This window comes from Mastigoproctus giganteus, chromosome 9, assembly GCF_048544385.1.
Source record: "Mastigoproctus giganteus isolate SK-2022 chromosome 9, ASM4854438v1, whole genome shotgun sequence".
Taxonomy (NCBI): domain Eukaryota; kingdom Metazoa; phylum Arthropoda; class Arachnida; order Uropygi; family Thelyphonidae; genus Mastigoproctus; species Mastigoproctus giganteus.
The window spans coordinates 73398418-73418079 of record NC_143583.1 but is presented as its reverse complement, the minus strand read 5'-3'; the positions used below and the strand labels follow the sequence as shown (position 1 = coordinate 73418079).

General features: G+C 35.1%; 1 protein-coding gene across 3 annotated transcripts in view; it reads right to left on the bottom strand.

Annotated features, from left to right (window-relative positions):
• The window catches only part of LOC150080448 (kielin/chordin-like protein), a 1054752-nt gene that overhangs the window by 33411 nt on the left and 1001679 nt on the right, over positions 1 to 19662 (bottom strand). For all 3 annotated transcript variants that reach the window (XM_090381408.1, XM_090381409.1, XM_090381410.1), the window contains 2 exons: positions 13440 to 13604; positions 3821 to 3925 (listed from right to left, as the gene is read on the bottom strand). In XM_090381408.1, coding sequence (XP_090237534.1) covers positions 3821 to 3925; positions 13440 to 13604 — 270 coding nt within the window. The remainder of the gene's footprint in view (positions 1 to 3820; positions 3926 to 13439; positions 13605 to 19662) is intronic.

Genomic DNA, 19662 nt, shown 5'->3' with positions numbered 1-19662 from the left:
ACACATTTTCTTCTCGTTCACATTTTACAGTAAAAAATTGAGAAAATAATAAAGTGCACAGTTTCGGGCTGATATTATTCTTACCAAACCTGTAGCTAAACTAATCTGAAATTCACTCAAGGTTTCCGAGAAACCCCAGTAGTCTCTGTGATATTTCTCTAAAGCACACTTCTGAAGGTCACAGAATTTTAGAGGCCACAACCATAAAACAATTTGCAGTTTTCAGTTTATTGGGCTCTTTGTTTGTACAATCTGTTATAAACGGATAGCAAACTTTATCTTTTTATTTTTATAATCAAAATTCAATTTGCAAATGTGCTCAATATAACCGGTGCTTACTGTACCACCGTTAACTTAATAAAAAAAAATAAAAAAAAGGAGAAGAAGAAAGATCAGCATTTTCAAATTATTCCAGATAACTGACGTTCCGGATAACCGACATTCTACTGTAGTACTAATATCAGCCTCTCAATTTTTAGAGGAGATTTCTGTCACACTTATAATTGAATATTTTATCTTTCTGTCAAAATTTTAACCACTTAGTATAGGTGTACCTTGCTTTAGAACACTTTGCTAATACGGCACTTTTCATTATTATATTCATGTTAAATATTTTCCAGTTTAGTTATCCAGATGAGCTAGCTAAGGCAACTAATGAAGGTAGCTACACTAAGCAGCAGATTTTCAATGTTCACGAAATGGCCCTATATTGGAAGATGCCGTCTAGGATTTTCATAGCTAAAGAGGAGTAGTCAATGCCTGGCTTCAAAGCTGCAGAGGATAGGCTGACTCTCTCGTTACAGACTAATGCAGCTAGTGACTGCAAGTTGAAGCCAATGCTCATCTACCATTCTGAAAATCTTAGGGCCCTCAAGATTTATGCTAAAGCTAGTCTGCCTGTATTATAAATCAAACAACAAAACCTAGATGACAGCAGATCTGTTTACTATGTTGTTTACTGAATATTTTAAGCCCACTGTCGAAGCCTACTGTTTAGTAAAAAAAATTCTTTCAAGATATTACTGATTAGTGACAATGCACCTGGTCACCCAAGGGCTGTGATGGAGATGTACGAGGAGATTAATGTTTCCCTGCCTGCTAACACAACATCTATTCTGCAGCCCATGGATCAAGGAGTAATTGCTGCTCCTTTAAGTCCTATTATTTAAGATGGACATTTGTTAAGGCTATTAGCTGCCTTAGATAGTGATACCTCTGATGGTCTTAGGCAAAATAAATTGAAAGCCTTCTGGAAAGGATTTACCATTCTAGATGCCATTAAGAACATTCATGATTCATGGGAAGAGGTCAAAATATCAACATTAAAAGGAGTTTGGAAGAAGTTGATTCCCATGAAGTCACTTCCCAGGAAGTGACTGCAAATGTGGTGGAAATGGCAAGAGAACTGGAAGTGGAGCCTAAAGATGTGGCTGAATTGCTGGCATCTGATGATCAGCCTTTAACTGATGAGGTAACTTTTGGTAGCCGAGAAAGGTTACCAAAAGGTTACTTCTTGAGATGGAATCTACTCTTGATGAAGATCCAGTGAGCATTGCTGAAATGACAATGAAGGATTTAGAACACTACATTGGCTTACTTGATACAGTTAGTGGCAGGCTTTGAGAGGATTGATGCAAATTTTGAAAAAAGTTCTACAGTGAGTAAAATACTATCAAACAGTATAGCATGCTACAGACAAATCCTTCGCAAAAGGAAGCATCTGTCAATGAGGCAAACTTATTTGTTGTCTTATTTTAAGAAAATGCCCCAGTCACCCCAACCTTCAACAGCAAGTAGCCCTACCATTAAACAGCCATCAACACCAAGGCAAGATTCTCTGCCAGCAAAGAGAATAAGATTCATTGAAGGCTCAGATGATGAGGCTCCACTATCTCCTTCAGCCTTCCTTCCATCATTACTTCTTCTAAAATGTTTCATTTGTCAGTCACCATAAGCAAAGGACGAAAATATTTTAAGGTTAGCAATATAGTACTGTAGCATTTTTTAAAATTTATTTTTACTTTTGCATTGTTTTTTTAGGCCTAGTGCTATTGTGCACTTAATAAATGATAGTGTAAATATATTTTTATGCTTTTATATGCACTGGCAAGTGAAAAAGAGGCTGTGATTCACTTTATGGCAGTGGTCTGAAACCTAACCTGGCATATTAGTGAGGTATGACTGTATGCTTATTCAGTGTGAAATTATTATAATGCTTCTCTTAATTTCTTTAAGAAATTTCCTCAAATTTAAATTAACAAAGCCTTAAGTTAACTAGCATTCTATTTCATTCTTATATTTTCTTCTCTGACTTCCTTTCACATTCACACCCTCAACAAAAATTTTTTTTTCTCCCCACACTACTCCTGATTATGTCAGGATTGTGCGATATATGACAATATAATTTTTTATATAAGTATACATTTATTTTTATGTGTTTAATTTTTTTTTACCTTTCTTTTCTTGGCAACTATTACTTATTTACATATTATACTATTATGGTCATTGGGTGCTTTCTGTCCATAAATAATTTTCCCTTTTTTCATACTTTCTTCCCCTTTTTATATGATCTTTATATATATAGTGATATTTAACAGTGGTTAACTATAACAACAAAAGAAGATGGCAGGAATAAATTAAGAAGGGTTGTTATACAGGAATATGCTCCTAAAATAATTTAATTTCTGTATATATATATATATATATATATATATATATATATATATATATATATACACACACACACACACACACATATATATATATATATAAAACTGTAAAAATAATAAGTTAAGAGAAATAAGAACAAGAAAAGAATAAAACGATCAGTGGTCGTGAATTTCAAACATGACTGCCATTATAAGCTATTTTAGAAAGTGAAAGTCAAAAGGTATAGTATCTACCACAGATGACTCTGTGCTTTGATTTAATTGCTATTGTATGTTACAAACTTTCTACTGGGACAAATAAATAAACATTATTTTATTGATTGCTTTATTTTTAGTATGATTGCTTTGTTTAAATAATTTATTCACATAATACTAATAAAACTAAAGGTTATAGATATAAGAGATAAGTGTTTTAGTCCAAACAGTATTAATGATTATTTCCTGTTGATGCAAATTTTGAAAAAAGTTCTACAGTGGGTAAAATACCATCAAACAGTATAGCATGCTATAGACAAATCCTTCGCAAAAGGAAGCATCTGTCAATGAGGCAAACTTACTTGTTGTCTTATTTTAAGAAAGTGCCCCAGTCACCCCAACCTTCAACAGCAAGTAGCCCTACCATTAAACAGCCATCATCTAATAAAACTGAAAAAAAAAAAAAAAAAAAAAAGAAGAAAAAAGAAAAAAAAGTTCCACTTATAAAATGTGTGTGTAACATGAAATTTACTTCTAAACAAAATGGGACAGCTTAAAAATGAGACATCTGATCATCCTGTTATAGACCTCAATCAGATTCTAAGGTATCTAGTTACCGAGCTCACTAATATACTGCCTCTCTTTTGATCTTTTCAAGAAGTCTGTCTTGTCCTTTTTTTTTTTTTTAGGTGGAGACTTAGGCATAGATTACATAATTAATTAAATTATTACTAATGTGAATAATGCATAAATGATGCCCATGCATCATCTATGCACCATTCACATTAGTTATATAATTTCCATAGCTTTTCAGCTCTAAATTTATTTAGATTTAACTGTAATAATTAAAATACAATTATAAAATTAATTGTACTCATTATAGAGTATTAAATATTTCAAAAATACAAATAATGATACATCACAACTCATAGTCAAGCATCTAAATTGAAACAAACCTTTAACAAGGAGCACTTTGTATTTGCAGTCTTTCGAGCACGATAACCTCCTTTGCTGCAGGGATCTATATCTTGTGCATCTTCACAGTCTTGCATACCAAAAGCCTATTATTAATTAATATTAACCAATTATTAACATTATATAATACTTGACGCCATCCTATTAATGTAAGTACCATTCAAGTAGATAGTACAAGAGCATAAGCTATCTCAAAAATCAGTCTTATTCATTTTAAAATACTTAATCAAACATATAATGTACTATATACATTCTGTTTCCTTAAAAGGTTTGTCACTCAGACAAACACTGGACTATAAGAAAAACTCAGTTTTCTTTATAGTCATTTTACTTTCCTGCTTAAGAAAACAATGTAATCTCCCATCACAGGAGTATCCTAAGCAATTTTAGTTCTGCATTTCCGTTGTGGATGTGTCCTGATGAAAGCATTCCCCTCATTCCTCAGTTACAGGCGCCTCCGTAGCCAGGTGGGAAGAAGCAGCAGTGCATAGCACACGCTTCTTGATTAGACTGGGGTTCGAGCCCATCATCACCAAATACGGGGAATGCGGAAAGGTTAGGGAATAACCACCACATATTCTTGGAGCAATATGGCCTTAGTTGCTAATGCTCCTAAAAAAAAACCAAACAACCAAATAACCTCAGTTACAACTTCCAAATTCTGAGGGGAAAAATTGAGATAGGAATGAAGAAAATAAATTTTAAAGATGCGCAGCAGCCCACACCTTTATGACAATGCAATAAAGTTGACACCAGAGTTCCATAATTATCTTTGTTTGTCTTCCAAGAAATCCAAACACAACTGCTTTAAATGAGCTGCTAGTTCAGTATACTCTAACTTTGTTTGATATACATCATCTTTGAGTAGTTTCTTTATTTGAGGCTCAATGAAAATTTCTCCTTTAAGCTTTTCATCTATCAAATTGGGAAATGCTTCTCTTAGGTAGCAGAATCTACTTACTCCTTTATCCAGAGCCTTAAACAAAATTCTTCATTAGTTATTACTACAAGCTTTGTATGCAAAGGCAGGACTTTTTTTGGTCCAACCAGTGGAACATATTTTACATTACTGCTCCCTGTATTTGTAAAATAATAAGAGAAGTTTACCTCAATATAGTACGTAAAACACTTCTGTATGATACTCTCCAGAAATTAAAATGGAAAAATCGAAAAACTTACATTAGAGTAACAAATAGTTTAAAAAATAATTAAAAATAAAATCAATTTAACACAATAAAACTCAATTTAAATTCCAAATAGCAAATGCTTAATGTACGGTACTCACCATATACAATCTGCAATAGTTATTAGGGTGAATTGATGGCTAAATTTTGGGTTGAATAATTTAAATTAGTAAATTAAAAAGCGAGATAAAAAAATAAATAAATTTAATTTGAGGGAATTTAAAATAAGCGCAAGGAGGCAGAAGTGCACAACTCCGTCCCTGGTTGTCATGAAGGATAATTAATTAAAAAACTCTGAGTAATATAAAACTGATAACGCCAATAGGCATAACGATGGACTTTAGTTTAGTTAAAAATGACTTCAGTTGGCAAAGTTGAGTAGAGAGTGAGTGCGTGCTGTATCTAAAAGAAATATCCATACTCCCATGATGCTCTTTGGAACACGTGGGAATTTCAAATGTGAGAGATTCCAGACCGAGGAAAGATTGAAGGGGAGTTTTGCATTTATGATGTTAAGTTTAGAGTGGTGACAGAACCATTCAATAATGAGAGCCTCATATTGGAGAATTTTGTAGCAGCTTTTTAGTTTAACTATAGTAATGGCAGAATCAATAAGGGGGGTGTGGTTGTGGGTAAGGGCATGTATTGTGAGCTTGGTGCTAGATTGTCCTGTTCTAAAACTGTTATAGTGATAGCATGCACGTGTATTAGAGATTTTTGTCGAACCGAACTTTGTTGGCATCTGATCAAATATATTATGTTGTTCATATCGCTTGTCGGGTACTTGTGTGTATCTTTATATGTGTTGAATGAAGATCCGAGTTTGTTGTATGCTGAAAATATGAGAGTGATATCTGTGCCTGTAAATACCCGACGGAACTGTCCTGCGAGTTCACTGTGATAAGGAAGGATGATATGTGTATTTGCTTTAGTAATGTGTTTGGTTGAGCTGTTAATATTACTTTTTGCAATGAAAATAGTGTGTTGAATTAGTTGGGGTGGATAGTTCTTAAATATAAACTTTTTTGTGAGATATTGGAGTTCGTTGGATATTGGAGTTGGATAACTCCAATATCTCACAAAAAAGTTTATAGCATTAGCATTAGCATTGGTAGAGGCATATGATGCAAGAAAGAAAGCTTATGCAGCATCAGCCAAAAAAAAAACACTTCCATTTCACCCCTCCATTCGTTCGAAATACCTGTTCAGCTGAGCCTTAATTTACTTAGGCTGTCAACTTCCACAACAAGGGATGGAAGTCTGTTCCACCAACTAACTACCCGCTGGCTAAAGGCAAATTTCCGCACATTTATCTTACACCTGTCTTTCCTCAATCTGAATTTATGCCCTCTCAGGTGATTATTCTGAGCAAGAGATAGAATCCAATCGGCATTGAGCATGCTCAAACCATTCAAGACTTTATACACCTCTATCAGATCACCTCGCCGATGCCTAGTCTCCAGACACTGTAATTTGCAAAACTTAAGCCTTTCTTCGTAAGAGCAACCCTTTGTTCTATTCACTAATCATTTTGCCCTTCTCTGTACTCATTCCAGCAGCTCTACATCCTTCAAATGAGGCCTCCAGACCTGTATACAATACTCAAGGTGTGGCTTGGCCATTGCCTTATACAAGGGAATAATCACCTCCTTATCCCTGCTAGAAAAATTCCTGTATATCATTGACAAGACACCATGAGCTACTCTTGCAGCCCGTCTGCACTGCTCAGAGAACTTCATATCTGCTTGCACAATTACCCCCCCCAGGTCCTTTTCATTCTCTACCACTGTCAGTGTAGTACCACAGAGTTGATACATTGCTCTGGGATTGCTGTTTCCCATATGTAGTACTTTACATTTGTCAATGTTAAACTTCATTTGCCACCTCTCAGCCCATCTGCTCAACCTTTCCAGATCCTGTTGCAGCAGCATACTGTCAGTGGTGTCCTTAACAACCCTGCCAACCTTTGTATCGTCTGCAATCTTGGACATTAAGCTTGATATACCATCATCAATATCATTTATAAATACAGAAAACAATAATGGACCCAACACTGAACCCTGAGGGACTCCACTAATAACATTAGTCCATGATGAGCAGTGTCCATTGATTACCACTCTCTGTCTTCTCCCCTTTATCTATAGCAGCAATTTGCCTCCAATGCAACACTGCTCCAGTTTGTGCAACAGCATCAAAAGCCTTTCTAAGATCCAAATATATAACATCAAAGTTATTCCCTGCATCCGGTTCTTTTGTGACTGCATCAGAGTATCCGATCAAATTGGTCAGGCAAGACTTTCCCTTAACAAAACCATGCTGTGTTCGAGATATAACTGAAGTCTTGTCTAGATGATCCTGCAGTGCTTCTTTAACCAGTGCTTCCATTAATTTTCGTGGAACAGAAGTTAAACTCACAGGTCTATAATTACGTGTGTCAGCCTTTGATCTCCCCTTTGTGAAGTGGAGTCACATTTTTACATCTCCAGTCTATGGGTACCTCCCCTGAGTCCAAGGAAGCTCTCATAATTATGGCTAAGGGTTTGCTTACTTCCTTTGCTGCCTCCTTTAATATAACTAGATAGATCCCATCCACCCCAGGTGCCTTTCTTGTGTTTATCTTCAACAATTTCTCCTCCACTTTACTCTCAGTTATTACAAGATTATCTAGCTTACTGCCAGAGTTGAATACACCTCTGGCATTCCCCTTGCTGAATAACTCCTCATGTGTGAATGTCGATGCACAATATTCATTTAGTTTGTTAGCTACCTGAGCAGGATCATCAACAGTTGAACCATCAATATCAAATAGCTAGAAACTATCCACCCAAGGTAATTCAACACACTATTTTCATTGCAAAAAGTAATATTAACAACTCAACCAAACACATTACTAAAGTAAATACACGTATCATCCTTCCCTATCACAGTGAACTCACAGGACAGTTCCGTCGTGTACTTACAGGCACAGATATCACTCTCATATTTTCAGCATACAACAAATTCAGATCTTTATTCAATACATATAAAGATACACACAAGTACCCGACAAGCGATATAAACAACATAATATATTTGATTAGATGCCAACAAAAAAAGTTCGGTTCCACAAAAATCTCTAATACACCTCATACTATCAGTATAACAGTTTTATCTAACACCGAGCTCACAATACATGCCCATACCCCCCCCCCCCCAGTTGATTCCGCCATTACTATAGTTAAACTAAAAACCAGCTACAAAATTCTCCAATATGAGGCTCTCATTATTGAATGGTTTCGTCACCACTCTAAACTTAACGTCATAAATGCAAAACTACCCTTCAATCTTTCCCCGGTCTGGAAACTCTAACATTTGAGATTCCCACGTGTTCCAAAGAGCATCATGGGAGTATAGATATTTCTTTTAAATACAGCATGCACTCACTCTCTACTCAACTTTGCCAACTGAAGACGTTTTTAACTAAACGAAAGTCCATCGTTATGACTATTGGCCTTATCAGTTTTATATTACTCAGAGTTTTTTAATTAATTATCCTTCATGACAACCAGGGATGGAGTTGTGCACTTCTGCCTCCTTGCACTTATTTTAAATTAATTTATTTTTTATCTCGCTTTTTAATTTACTAATTTAAATTATTCAACCCAAAATTTAGCCATCAATTCACCCTGATAACTATTGCAGATTGTATATGGTGAGTACCGTACATTAAGCATTTGCTATTTGGAATTTAGTCTAACAATCATGGTATTTTAAAAACTCTATAATTTCTCATATTGTTAAATTGAGTTTTATTGTGTTAAATTGATTTTTAATTATGTTTTAAACTATTTGTTACTCTAATGTAAGTTTTTCGATTTTTCTGTTTTAATTTTTGGAGAGTATCATACGGAAATGCTCTACATACTATATTGGGGTAAACTTCTCTTATTATTTTACAAATATTGATATCAACGTAGAACGTCTCGAGCATTACAGCTCTGGTTCATACCATCTAATCACTGCTCCCTGTTAAAAATGACAGCCTCTTTTTCCACTGTTGCATAATATAATGTTTTTCTATTGCATGATTATCGCACAACCATAGAAAACAAGAGTATTTTGTGAAGTCTCTCTATAGACCAGTAAGTAAGCCAATTAATTTAAAATCATCACAGACATTCCAAACAAAGTCTGGTACTTCATTGCACTCTGGATCTTGGACATACTTTCATGTTTCTTTCAAGCCGACAGTATGTAGTAGATGAAATGATGGGAATGCATTTGAAGCATGAATAAATATACACCACCCATTAGGATTGTGTTCCAAAGACCACTAATATATTGACGAAAATGTATACCACTTTCTATAGTAAAATATTTTGAAAACACTTTACGGCATTTTCAATATACTGTTTTAGTTCCTGCTGTTGTTGTTATTTGGTTTTTAGGAGCATTAGCAACTAAGGCCATATTGCTTCGGGGATGTGCGGTGGTCATTCCCCTGACGTTTCCGCATCCTCCATATTTGGTGGGCACGGGCTCGAACCCTGGTCTAATCAAGCAGCATATGCTAAGCACTGCTGCTCCTGCCCACCTGGCTATGGAGGCGCCTTTTTTTCCTGCTTCAAGTAACTTCTTCCACTGTTATAACATAGAATCAAGGAGTTCTTCTTGCTCTTTAGATAAGCTTAAATCACAAACTAAGTCATTCACATCTTCTTGCAATTTTCTAGTTGGTAGTTACTGCTTTGTTAAAGTGGATGGTCCAGCAAAGTTTGCAACACAAGAATCCCCATTATATTCATCACTGCTTTCTTTATTCCACGATTTTGGAGGATCTGGTATCAGCAGGTCTTTACAAGGTGGAAGGCCTTCATTACCAATGTTATTGTGGATGATATATTAGGATATTTGATACTATGTTTGCAGTTCTTGCCCCATCACAGAACAGAAAAAGGCATATTTTTAATTTTCCCAGTTATTCCCTGCATCAGATTAGTGATGCAGGTAATACAGTACATATGTGGAGCCCAAGTTTTTTTCTTACTGCCAACCTTGCAACCAAAGTACAAAAATTATGCCTATTTAGTAATACTGTAGATTTTCTTCCTTTTTTGCAGAAATTGTCAGAGTAATTCAGACTCTTCCTTTGCTTCTGCTTAAACATTTTAACAATATGATTCTAATCAAAACACAAAACAAGCAAACAATATGCAATAGATATGCAAATAAACTGTACACATACTCATACTACAACTATCTTTCCATTACTGAAAGAGAAGTGGTAGGGAGGCAGACAGGGCTGAATATGTTAACTCTTCCTGACATTACTTCCAACTATGAGCACATGCAATCATTATTATGTGCAGGTAATATACTAGATCTGTGTCATATCTACTTCTCTAAATTGTAGTAAGACTTATTCTATGTATAATGAAACTTTCTGTATAATTTCATATACAGAGAAATTTGTATATATAGGAATTATCACAATTAGTATGTGTTCTGCAATTATTGCTATTGAAATGCAGTACTTTGAATTTATCAACATTAAACAACAACTGCCACTTCTCAGTCCATTTTCCTAATACAGGGCTATTACAAAATAGCTTAACAACTTCATATGCTGTATATTGTAGATAAAATGACCAGGTGATATGGAAAGATGCAAAATGGTGAAGTTTTTTTTTTTTTTTTAAACAATGAGTAATTCTGTCAGTCCCCAATCACTATCACTAATAAAATGATAATAGCACTATCACCAATAAAATGGCAGATTTCACCAGTGCCAAAAAATAGTCCCAATTGTCCCAACAGAAATTCCATGCATTGGTAGCAAAGAAATTTTGTAAATTCAAAATGTGTGATTCTTGCAAAGAAAACAGATAGAACAAGTGTGAGTGCACTGAAACAGTGGAGGAAGTAAGATGTATGTTCCTCAGAAGTCTGAGAAAATTAGCAGCAAGTGCAAATCATGAACTGTTTTACTACAATAGAAATGTTTACAGCTGAAGGCATACTGCTCTCAAGTGGTACAAGCAATCACAAATGAAGAAAAGCAGAGTATAACAATTTCTGTGTGGAAATGCTGGAAAGGTATGATGATGAAAACAACCTGCTCAGGAGTATCATATACAGGGATGAATCCACATTTCATGTTAGTGACTAGTAAAAATATATAACAGTCAATATTTGGGGCACAGAAAAACTCAGGTGAATGTTTACGTGAACATCTTCAGGATGGCGCTCCACCTCATTATCATCAAGCAGTAACAGTATGCCTGGATCAGCATTTCTATAGGAGATGGACTGGCCATTAAGGTCCCATTCACTTTGGATTACTACCTTTGGAGTTTTGTGAAAGATGATGTCTATCACCCACCAAACTTTGTGTCCTCTTTAATTTGAAGTATTTTTCTTCTCTTAGTTTGTAAAATTATGGTGATTACAAATGTTTAAAGTTGCTAAGCTACTTTGTAATAACTCTATATATCCAAGACTTGTTGGAGTAGCATACCCTGATTCTGTCAATAATCATTAGAAAATATTAATGTCAAAGTTGATATGGCTTCAACAAACTTTGACATTAAAGTTGATATGCCTTCATCAATATTGTTAATAAATATTCGAAAACAATAAGGAGCTCAGCACTGAAGCTTAAGGGATTCCACTAATAATATTAGTTCATGAAGAGCAATGGCCATTAATAATTGCTCTCTGTCTCCTGCCAATAAACTATCCTTTTATTACACTGCTCCATTTGCACAGAAGTTTTTTTATGTGGAATAATTGCAAATGTTTTTCTAAAATCAAATGTCAAAATGAGTTTTTGTATCCGGTTCCTTTTTTACTACATCACAGCAGTTATCAAAGCATGTCAGATAAGATCTCCCCTTAACAAATCCTTGCTGTTATTGCTGTATCATCTTGGCAGGAATGCCAAGATGATCCTGCATTACTTCTTTAGTCACTGACTCCATTATTTTCCTTGGAACAAAAGCCAAACGTACAGGTTTGTAATTATTCACAAACCTTTTAACCCCCCCCTCCTCCCATTGTGTGTAGGAGAGACTTTTGCACATTTCCAATCTGTAGGGACCTCCCCCAGATCCAAGGACACTTTCATAATTATAGCAAAAGTTTTCCTTACCTCCTTCACTGCTTTTTTCAATATAATTGGATAAGTTCTGACAGCTCTAGGTTATTTACTTTTAGCTTCGAAAATGCTTTCTTCTCTGTTATCAGAAAATCAGTTACTTCTTGTTTATAACTTGGTACACTTCAGGTATTCCATCAATCACTAAAAGCATCATGTGCAAACATAGATGCAAAAACTCATCCAGTTTGTCAGCAACTTTGAACAGGATAACCAATAGCATAGCTGCCACTTCCCTGGATTTACAGTGGAGAATCCAACTATTTTTACTTTATTTAACACTTCTCAGTATCATCATCTTTTTTTTCAAAAACTCAGTTTTCTCTGTCACTTTCTTTTCACAAAAAAAAAAAATTATAACTACATTAAAATTGGATCTCTTTTTAAATTTTGTGAATTTCTACTTATTTTTATTAACAAATTGGCTGTCAGGTGTGCTGTGGTAGGCTACATTGCAAAGTAGAAACATACACAGTAATTTTATAGTACTTGTGTAGTGCAAAGCTAAATACCAGTGTATTTCAGTAAGATGCCAAAGAAATATGACATAAAATTTCAGAAGATATATACATAGGATTTTCCACATATTGGAAAACTTTAAAAAGGTAATTAACTACCATCTGTTTGCCTTGTGTAACTTATGTAGATGCATTTTGTTAATTTTGAATGTCAGAAATATGATGTAATCAGACATTTTTAAATTTCTAATTAGTGCGAACGTAAGGGTGGAATCAAAGAGTGATAAATTTTGAATTACTTCTCGCATATTTTTAAGATTATAAATGGGGTGACATTTTGCACTAAAAATTTGTGTGACAAAGAAAATTATGCTGCACTCAGTGCAGGTCAATAATGCTCCACACAAATTGATTGTGATAAGGTTAACAGTGATATTAAACATTTTACCTTGTCACTAAATACTTCACAGTTTTGACTAATATGACTTTAACCAATCACAAGCAATATGCATGGAGTTTAAACCAGAATTTTTTGGAAAACAAATGATAATTATCTGTGTTCCAAAATATAGCAACTGAAATCAATGCTTGTAGGGCAGGGTGATCAATGCATGCTAGACACACATTTACTGAATAATATTATTTACATTACTGAACAACTGGATGGTTGACTTTCACTTTAAATAAATACACAAGTATCAGCAATGATTTCTTTTGAAACAAAGACCAATTATCATCTCAAAACGAGGGCAGAGGATTATTATTATGTTTTCAAAACTAATTATCAAACTGAGGACATTGCAAAAAACGGATGTTTTAATACCTTCCAACTGTTTCCAAACTGTGCCTCAGATTTCAAAACAAGACCAGCTTTGTTGCGCAAATCATCTTGAGGAAAATTGTTGAAGTTACCACAAAGTCCACAAGTAAGCCCTCTGTATGCACCAGAAACACTGACTTCTACATAGCTTTCACCATTCCAAAGAATCTATTAAATGAATAAGAAAAGAATAAGAAAATTGTATTCAGTGTGATATGCTGTATGGAATGGAAAGACATTTTCTAGTTATTTATTTCTCAGATTAAGATTATGAGACTAGAAGGATAGATACACAGTAATAAAAATTAAGGTAAGGAAAAATGAAAAAAATTAGCATTATCATGAAGCAAGCGATTTAAGTATTGTGCATTATGACATGGCATTATGAGAGAGACAAGATAATTTAAGATAAAAAGGTTATAATTAAGGTACAAGTCTAGCAGGAAATGTGGTGTTAACTCCAACATAATTGGATGATCATTATAAAAGTACCTTAGAGAGGTCAAAAGTCCAAACCAACTTGAGAAAGGAATTTGCATACAATTTTAAATCCAGATGTTTAGCAATAGAGTGGGAAAGTTCACAGGAACAAGAAGAATGATTTAGGCCATAAGACTAACTAGGATTAATTTGCAGGATTTTTCAGAGGGGGGGGGTATCAGTAGTTCTCCCAGAAGCAGACATGTTTTGAGTGAGGAGTTGAGCCTCAAAATTATATAGATGAGAATGTTTTTGCAAGAATTTCTTGTTACACTTGGCTGAGGAAATTCCAATCAGATTGATTTTTAAGGGCATTATAACAAATAAACATTATATGTTTAAATGGTTCTAGAAGAAAACATTAAAAAATTTAGAATACTCGAAATAAAGTTTTACTAGCATTGTAATTTAGGTTTTTATTTCTCATGATACATATAAAATTATACTACTTCCTGAAATAAAAAAAAAAAAAAAAAAAACCCTTTCTAGGATTTTTATCTTTTATGTGTACCCTGACTTGGATATATCCTGGTTTTAATCAGGATATATCTCCACAAAATTTGTTTTCATGAGTGACCAAGGAGCAAATGCTATGTATGCTCTTTGGCTATATCGGATTAAACTGAATTCCGATTTGATCAGTAAAATTTTAAACAAATCTATCTCACATCACTTTATTAACACTTCAAATACAAAATTTCAAAGATTTGGTTATATATCTAAAATGGCCTAATCTCATACATAATCTTAAATCATTGTCCATAAAGAGCGTGAAGCACAGCAGAACAAACATATATGATTGTTTGAAGATAATAAAGTGCTCAAAATGTACACTGGTGTTATTATATACATAATGGAATCAATTTTTTGGTATTTTCTTACCCCTTCTTCAGTGATTAGCATTAATAGAGGCATATGATGCAAGAAAGCAAGCTTATACGGCATCAAAAAAAAAATAATAATAAATCCAAATTCACCCATCCGTTCGTCCAGTTCTTCCTTGAATTTATTTAAGCTATTAACTTCTACAACAGATGGAAGTTTGTTCCAGCAATTAACTACCTGCTGGCTAAAGGCAAATTTCCCACATCTATTCTAAAAATGTCTTTCCTTTATTGAATTTATGTCCACTCAGGTGAGTTATTTGAGAAAGAGGAAGAATTCCCTTAGCATTGAGCTTGCTCTAACCATTCAAGGCTTTATACACCTCAATTAGATCACTTTGCAGGTGCCTAGTCTCCAGATGCTACAATTTGCTGCAACTGTCTCTGATGACTGTCTTTGCAATATCATCATCACAAAGGATCACTTCGGTCACAAGAACTTTCCACTTCAATCAGTAAAATTTTTAAGGAAGACATTCAGGTTAGAATTTATGAAGTTCTTGTTACGAAAGTGATCTTTTGTGACAGTGATATTGCAAAGGGATCTGTCACTAAAGAAGTGGTTAGAAAATACCATGAAATGTTTGGCTCCATTATGTACATATTTCCAATTCAGAAATAAATTTAAAAACACCAACATAGGTTTTGAGTGCTTTATTATCTTCAAACAACACAAGTTTACCGTCATGGCACTCAAGGAATACCTTAAAACATATACTGAATTCCTGCATAGCATTCACCAAACCAGTCAACCCACAATATGCAACTTATATATTATGGGTTATCCTAGCACAAGTATGAGAAAAGTGTGGGTTATCATCAACTAGTACAAGATGTCATTTTTCTGTGTGTTTGGTGAATTCTATGCAGGAATTCAGTGTATGAGACAAGACAAAACATGCAAGCTTTAACATAACTAAATAACTATTGCTACTGCAATAGTTATTTAGTGACGATCACAGTATAGTTCATATTTTTAAAAGAGCACACTAACCATCTTTATTTTCAGGTGCATTAGCATATATGTGTAAAGCACCTAATGGCTCCACTATGTTTATCCATCTGCCTATCTCTCCGTCCACCCATCCGTGTATGGATTTCTATGAAATTTTATATTTGGCTCATTTAGAAAGATTTGTCAAGCCCTCTCAGATTTCATTAAACTTACAATAAGGCCTTAAATGCTGATGTGCTTTATAAATAATAACAACATGAATGACATATTTTTTTTGAATGAGGGATTCATACTATTATAAAGATGCTGGGATTTATTAAAACAGCTCTGTATGTTATTAGCATCCTCCATGCTCTGATACTTAAGTTTATTTGCCTCAGAGAAAGATGCTAGGGCAGTCATAAATATTTAGCATTCACCACAGTGTTCCACCAATAACATCACAGATAACATTAGAAATTCTTCTTTCTGTTAATAAAGAAGGACACAAAAATTATCACATTAATGCATGAAAAGATCATTGTCTTTTTTTCATGATGTTATAGTGGAAATTTACACCTCTTTTCTTTAATCTGATTAAGGCAAATTAATTACCAAATTAACATACTCCTGAAACCCTGGGTATTTTTCAGTACCATTTATTAATAGCCCTCAGTTTTGAATAAAGGGAAAAACACATTTAATACCATTTAAAAGGAATTGTGTTGGGCAACAAAGATTGCAAATTTCCACTAACGGAGCAAGAAAAGTCTGCCTTAGAGGCCTATTGGTGTAATCAGAGAACAGCTGTTTCTGCTCGCAGGTCAGGAGAGGTCACTAAAAGTATAAACATGGGAAGGTTTTACTCTGTATAAGATGTGAGCATGGGAGGAGCAGACCAGGGTATGTCTGCCAGGGGCAAAGGTTGATGACGTTGTACAGCAGATATCATCTTTTAAGGGCACAAAAGGTGATATAGTTCTGTTCTACACATTGGCACTAATGATATTAAGAGTAGGAGACTGACAGAATTACTTAACAAGTACAGGTCACTGTTGAACAAAGGCCGAGAATTAGGGTTGTATTTGAAAGTGTCTGCAATTCTGCCCAAACACGATAGGAGTGAGTATATGATGAGAGCCTTGTCGATCAATTCGGCCAAGGAAAGATTGTGCAAGGCTCAAGGGGTAGAATTTTTTTCAGCCTGGATTGTGCACCTGTTAACAGAAGGGACTGCTTCTACAGGGATGGTATACACTTAAATAGAAAGGGTGCAAGAATATTTGCTGATGCTGTCGAGGCAGCGTTAGGTGGGTCGGAAAACTGCTAGCTTGGGGGGGGATACAAGGACTAATAGTTTAACAATAGCTGTAGGCAGAGGTGAAGATGATTCTTGCACAACTTCTATTAGAATAAGTAGTGACCTGAAGCGAGGGGTGATGGGGGTTTCAGGGAGTATATGATGAGAGCCTTGTCGATCAATTCGGCCAAGGAAAGATTGTGCAAGGTTCAAGGGGTAGAATTTTTTTCAGCCTAGACTGCACTTGTTAACAGAAGGGACTGCTTCTACAGGGATGGTATACACTTAAATAGAAAGGGTGCAAGAATATTTGCTGATGCTGTCGAGGCAGCGTTAGGTGGGTCGGAAAACTGCTAGCTTGGGGTGAGGTACAAGGACTAATAGTTTAACAGTAGCTGTAGGCAGAGGTGAAGATGATTCTTGCACAACTTCTATTAGAATAAGTAGCGACCTGAAGCGAGGGGTGATGGGGATTTCAGGAATGGATGGCAGTCATTCTGAAATAGGTGGGTATATGGGATGTGTTAGGGTAACTAGGAACATTAATAGGAGCATGTATACCAATGCTAGAAGTATAGTAAATGAATTTGATGAATTTGAAGTGTTGGTCAAGACATCAAAGGCGGATATTATTGGGATAGCAGAGACGTAGTGTCACAAAGATATAAGGAATGCAGAACTGGAATTTGGAGAGTACAATGTGTACAGAAAGGACAGACTGGATAGAAAGGGAGGAGGTGTTATGCTGTTAATTAAGAAAAACATAAAATCAAAAGAAGTGCACCCAGTTGATACAGATGAACAGTGCACTGTTGAGTCAGTTTGGTATGACATAAGCATTGCGAAAGCAAAAATAAGAGTAGGAGTGTGTTATAGGCCTAATGACTCGAATGAGTACAATGAACAATTATACAGAGAAATAGAGTGGGCCAGTAAATCAGAATGTCTTATAATGGGGGATTTTAACTTCCCAGATATTGACTGGAACTTGTGGGTTGGTCACTTACACAGTAGTCAGACTTTTGTGGATTTATTGGATGATTGTTTTCTGCAGCAGCATGTTTGAGAGGCAACCAGAGAGAGTAATACTCTTGATCTGGTTATCAGCAGTGATCATTAGTGTATTAAGAATTTGCAGATAAAGGAACCACTAGGTGGCAGTGATCACAGTGTACTGATGTAGGATTTACTTAAAGATATAATTACCATCAGGGGTAAAGGAAAGGGTTGTGGCTTCCATAAAGGTCAGTACAGTGGTCTCAGAAAGTGATAAACTGACGATGCTACCAACAGTAAATTCTAAGTGGGAAGCATTCAAGGAATTAATCGTGGAAGCTACTAAAAGTTTCATACCTATTAAGAAATACTGTTCAAGGTTTAGGCCTAAATGGCTATCAAATGAACTAATGAGACTCATAACAGAGAAGAAAAATGCATGGGATGCATATAAATTATCAAGCGACTCAGAAGCCTATGGCAGATATAATCTAGTCTGTAATCAGGTCACAAAGAAGGTTAAGCAGGCGAAGGCAGATTACGAGAAATCCTTGGGAAAAGATGTTAAGAAAAACAGCAAGGATTTCTTTACTTATTTAACCTCTAAAAGGAAGGGGATGAATGTGATTGATCCACTTGATATCGATGGATCGACTGTTGATGATCCTACTCAGATAGCAAACAAACTGAATGAGTATTTTGCATCTACATTCACACACGAGGAATTATTAAGGTTTGGAAATGGCAGAAGGTTATCAAATTGTAGCAGGATACTTAATGATTTTGTAATAACTGAGAGCAAAGTGGAGGAGAAATTGTTGAAGTTAAACATAAGAAAAGCACCTGGGGTGGATGGATGGGATCTATCCAGTTATATTAAAGAAGGCAGCAAAGCAACTAAGCAAACCCTTGGCCATAATTATGAGAGTATCCTTGGACTCTGGGGAGGTTCCCACGGACTGGAGATGTGCAAATGTATCCCCAATTCACAAAGGGGGATCGAAGGGTGACACGAGTAATTACAGACCAGTTAGTTTAACTTCTGTTCCGGGTAAAATAATGGAGTCACTGGTTAAAGATGCATTGCAGGATCATCTAGACAAGACTGCTGCAATAATTCAGACACAGCATGGGTTTGTTAAGGGGAAAGTCTTGTCTGACAAATTTGATAGGATATTATGATGTGGTTACAAAGGAACTGGATGCAAAAAATAATTTTGATATCATCTACAGTGGAACTTCCCTTTAACGGACAGCCATGGGGAACGAAAATGTGTCCGTTAGAGAGAAGTGTCCGCTAACAAGAAGTCTGAGGGAGAAAAAAAAAAAAAAAAGAAAGAAAATCGTTAAACGTTTAATGTAAAATTAAATTAAAATATATACAGATTTTCAACAATATTTTTGTAAATAATATACATACAATTGTGCTATGCATATTATGACTTTAGCTTAAGAAAAATACATACAGTAATCACTTATTTTCTTCTGCATCTTCTTCCGGCTGATAATTTTGTTTTCAACATTTGTTTGGAGTGAAGAAACCATCGAAAGTCCTTCAGTATCTTCTTCAGCGGGGAAAAACATTTTTAAACGATTGATTTGTATGAGTGCTTCTTCTATTTTCATCGGTGG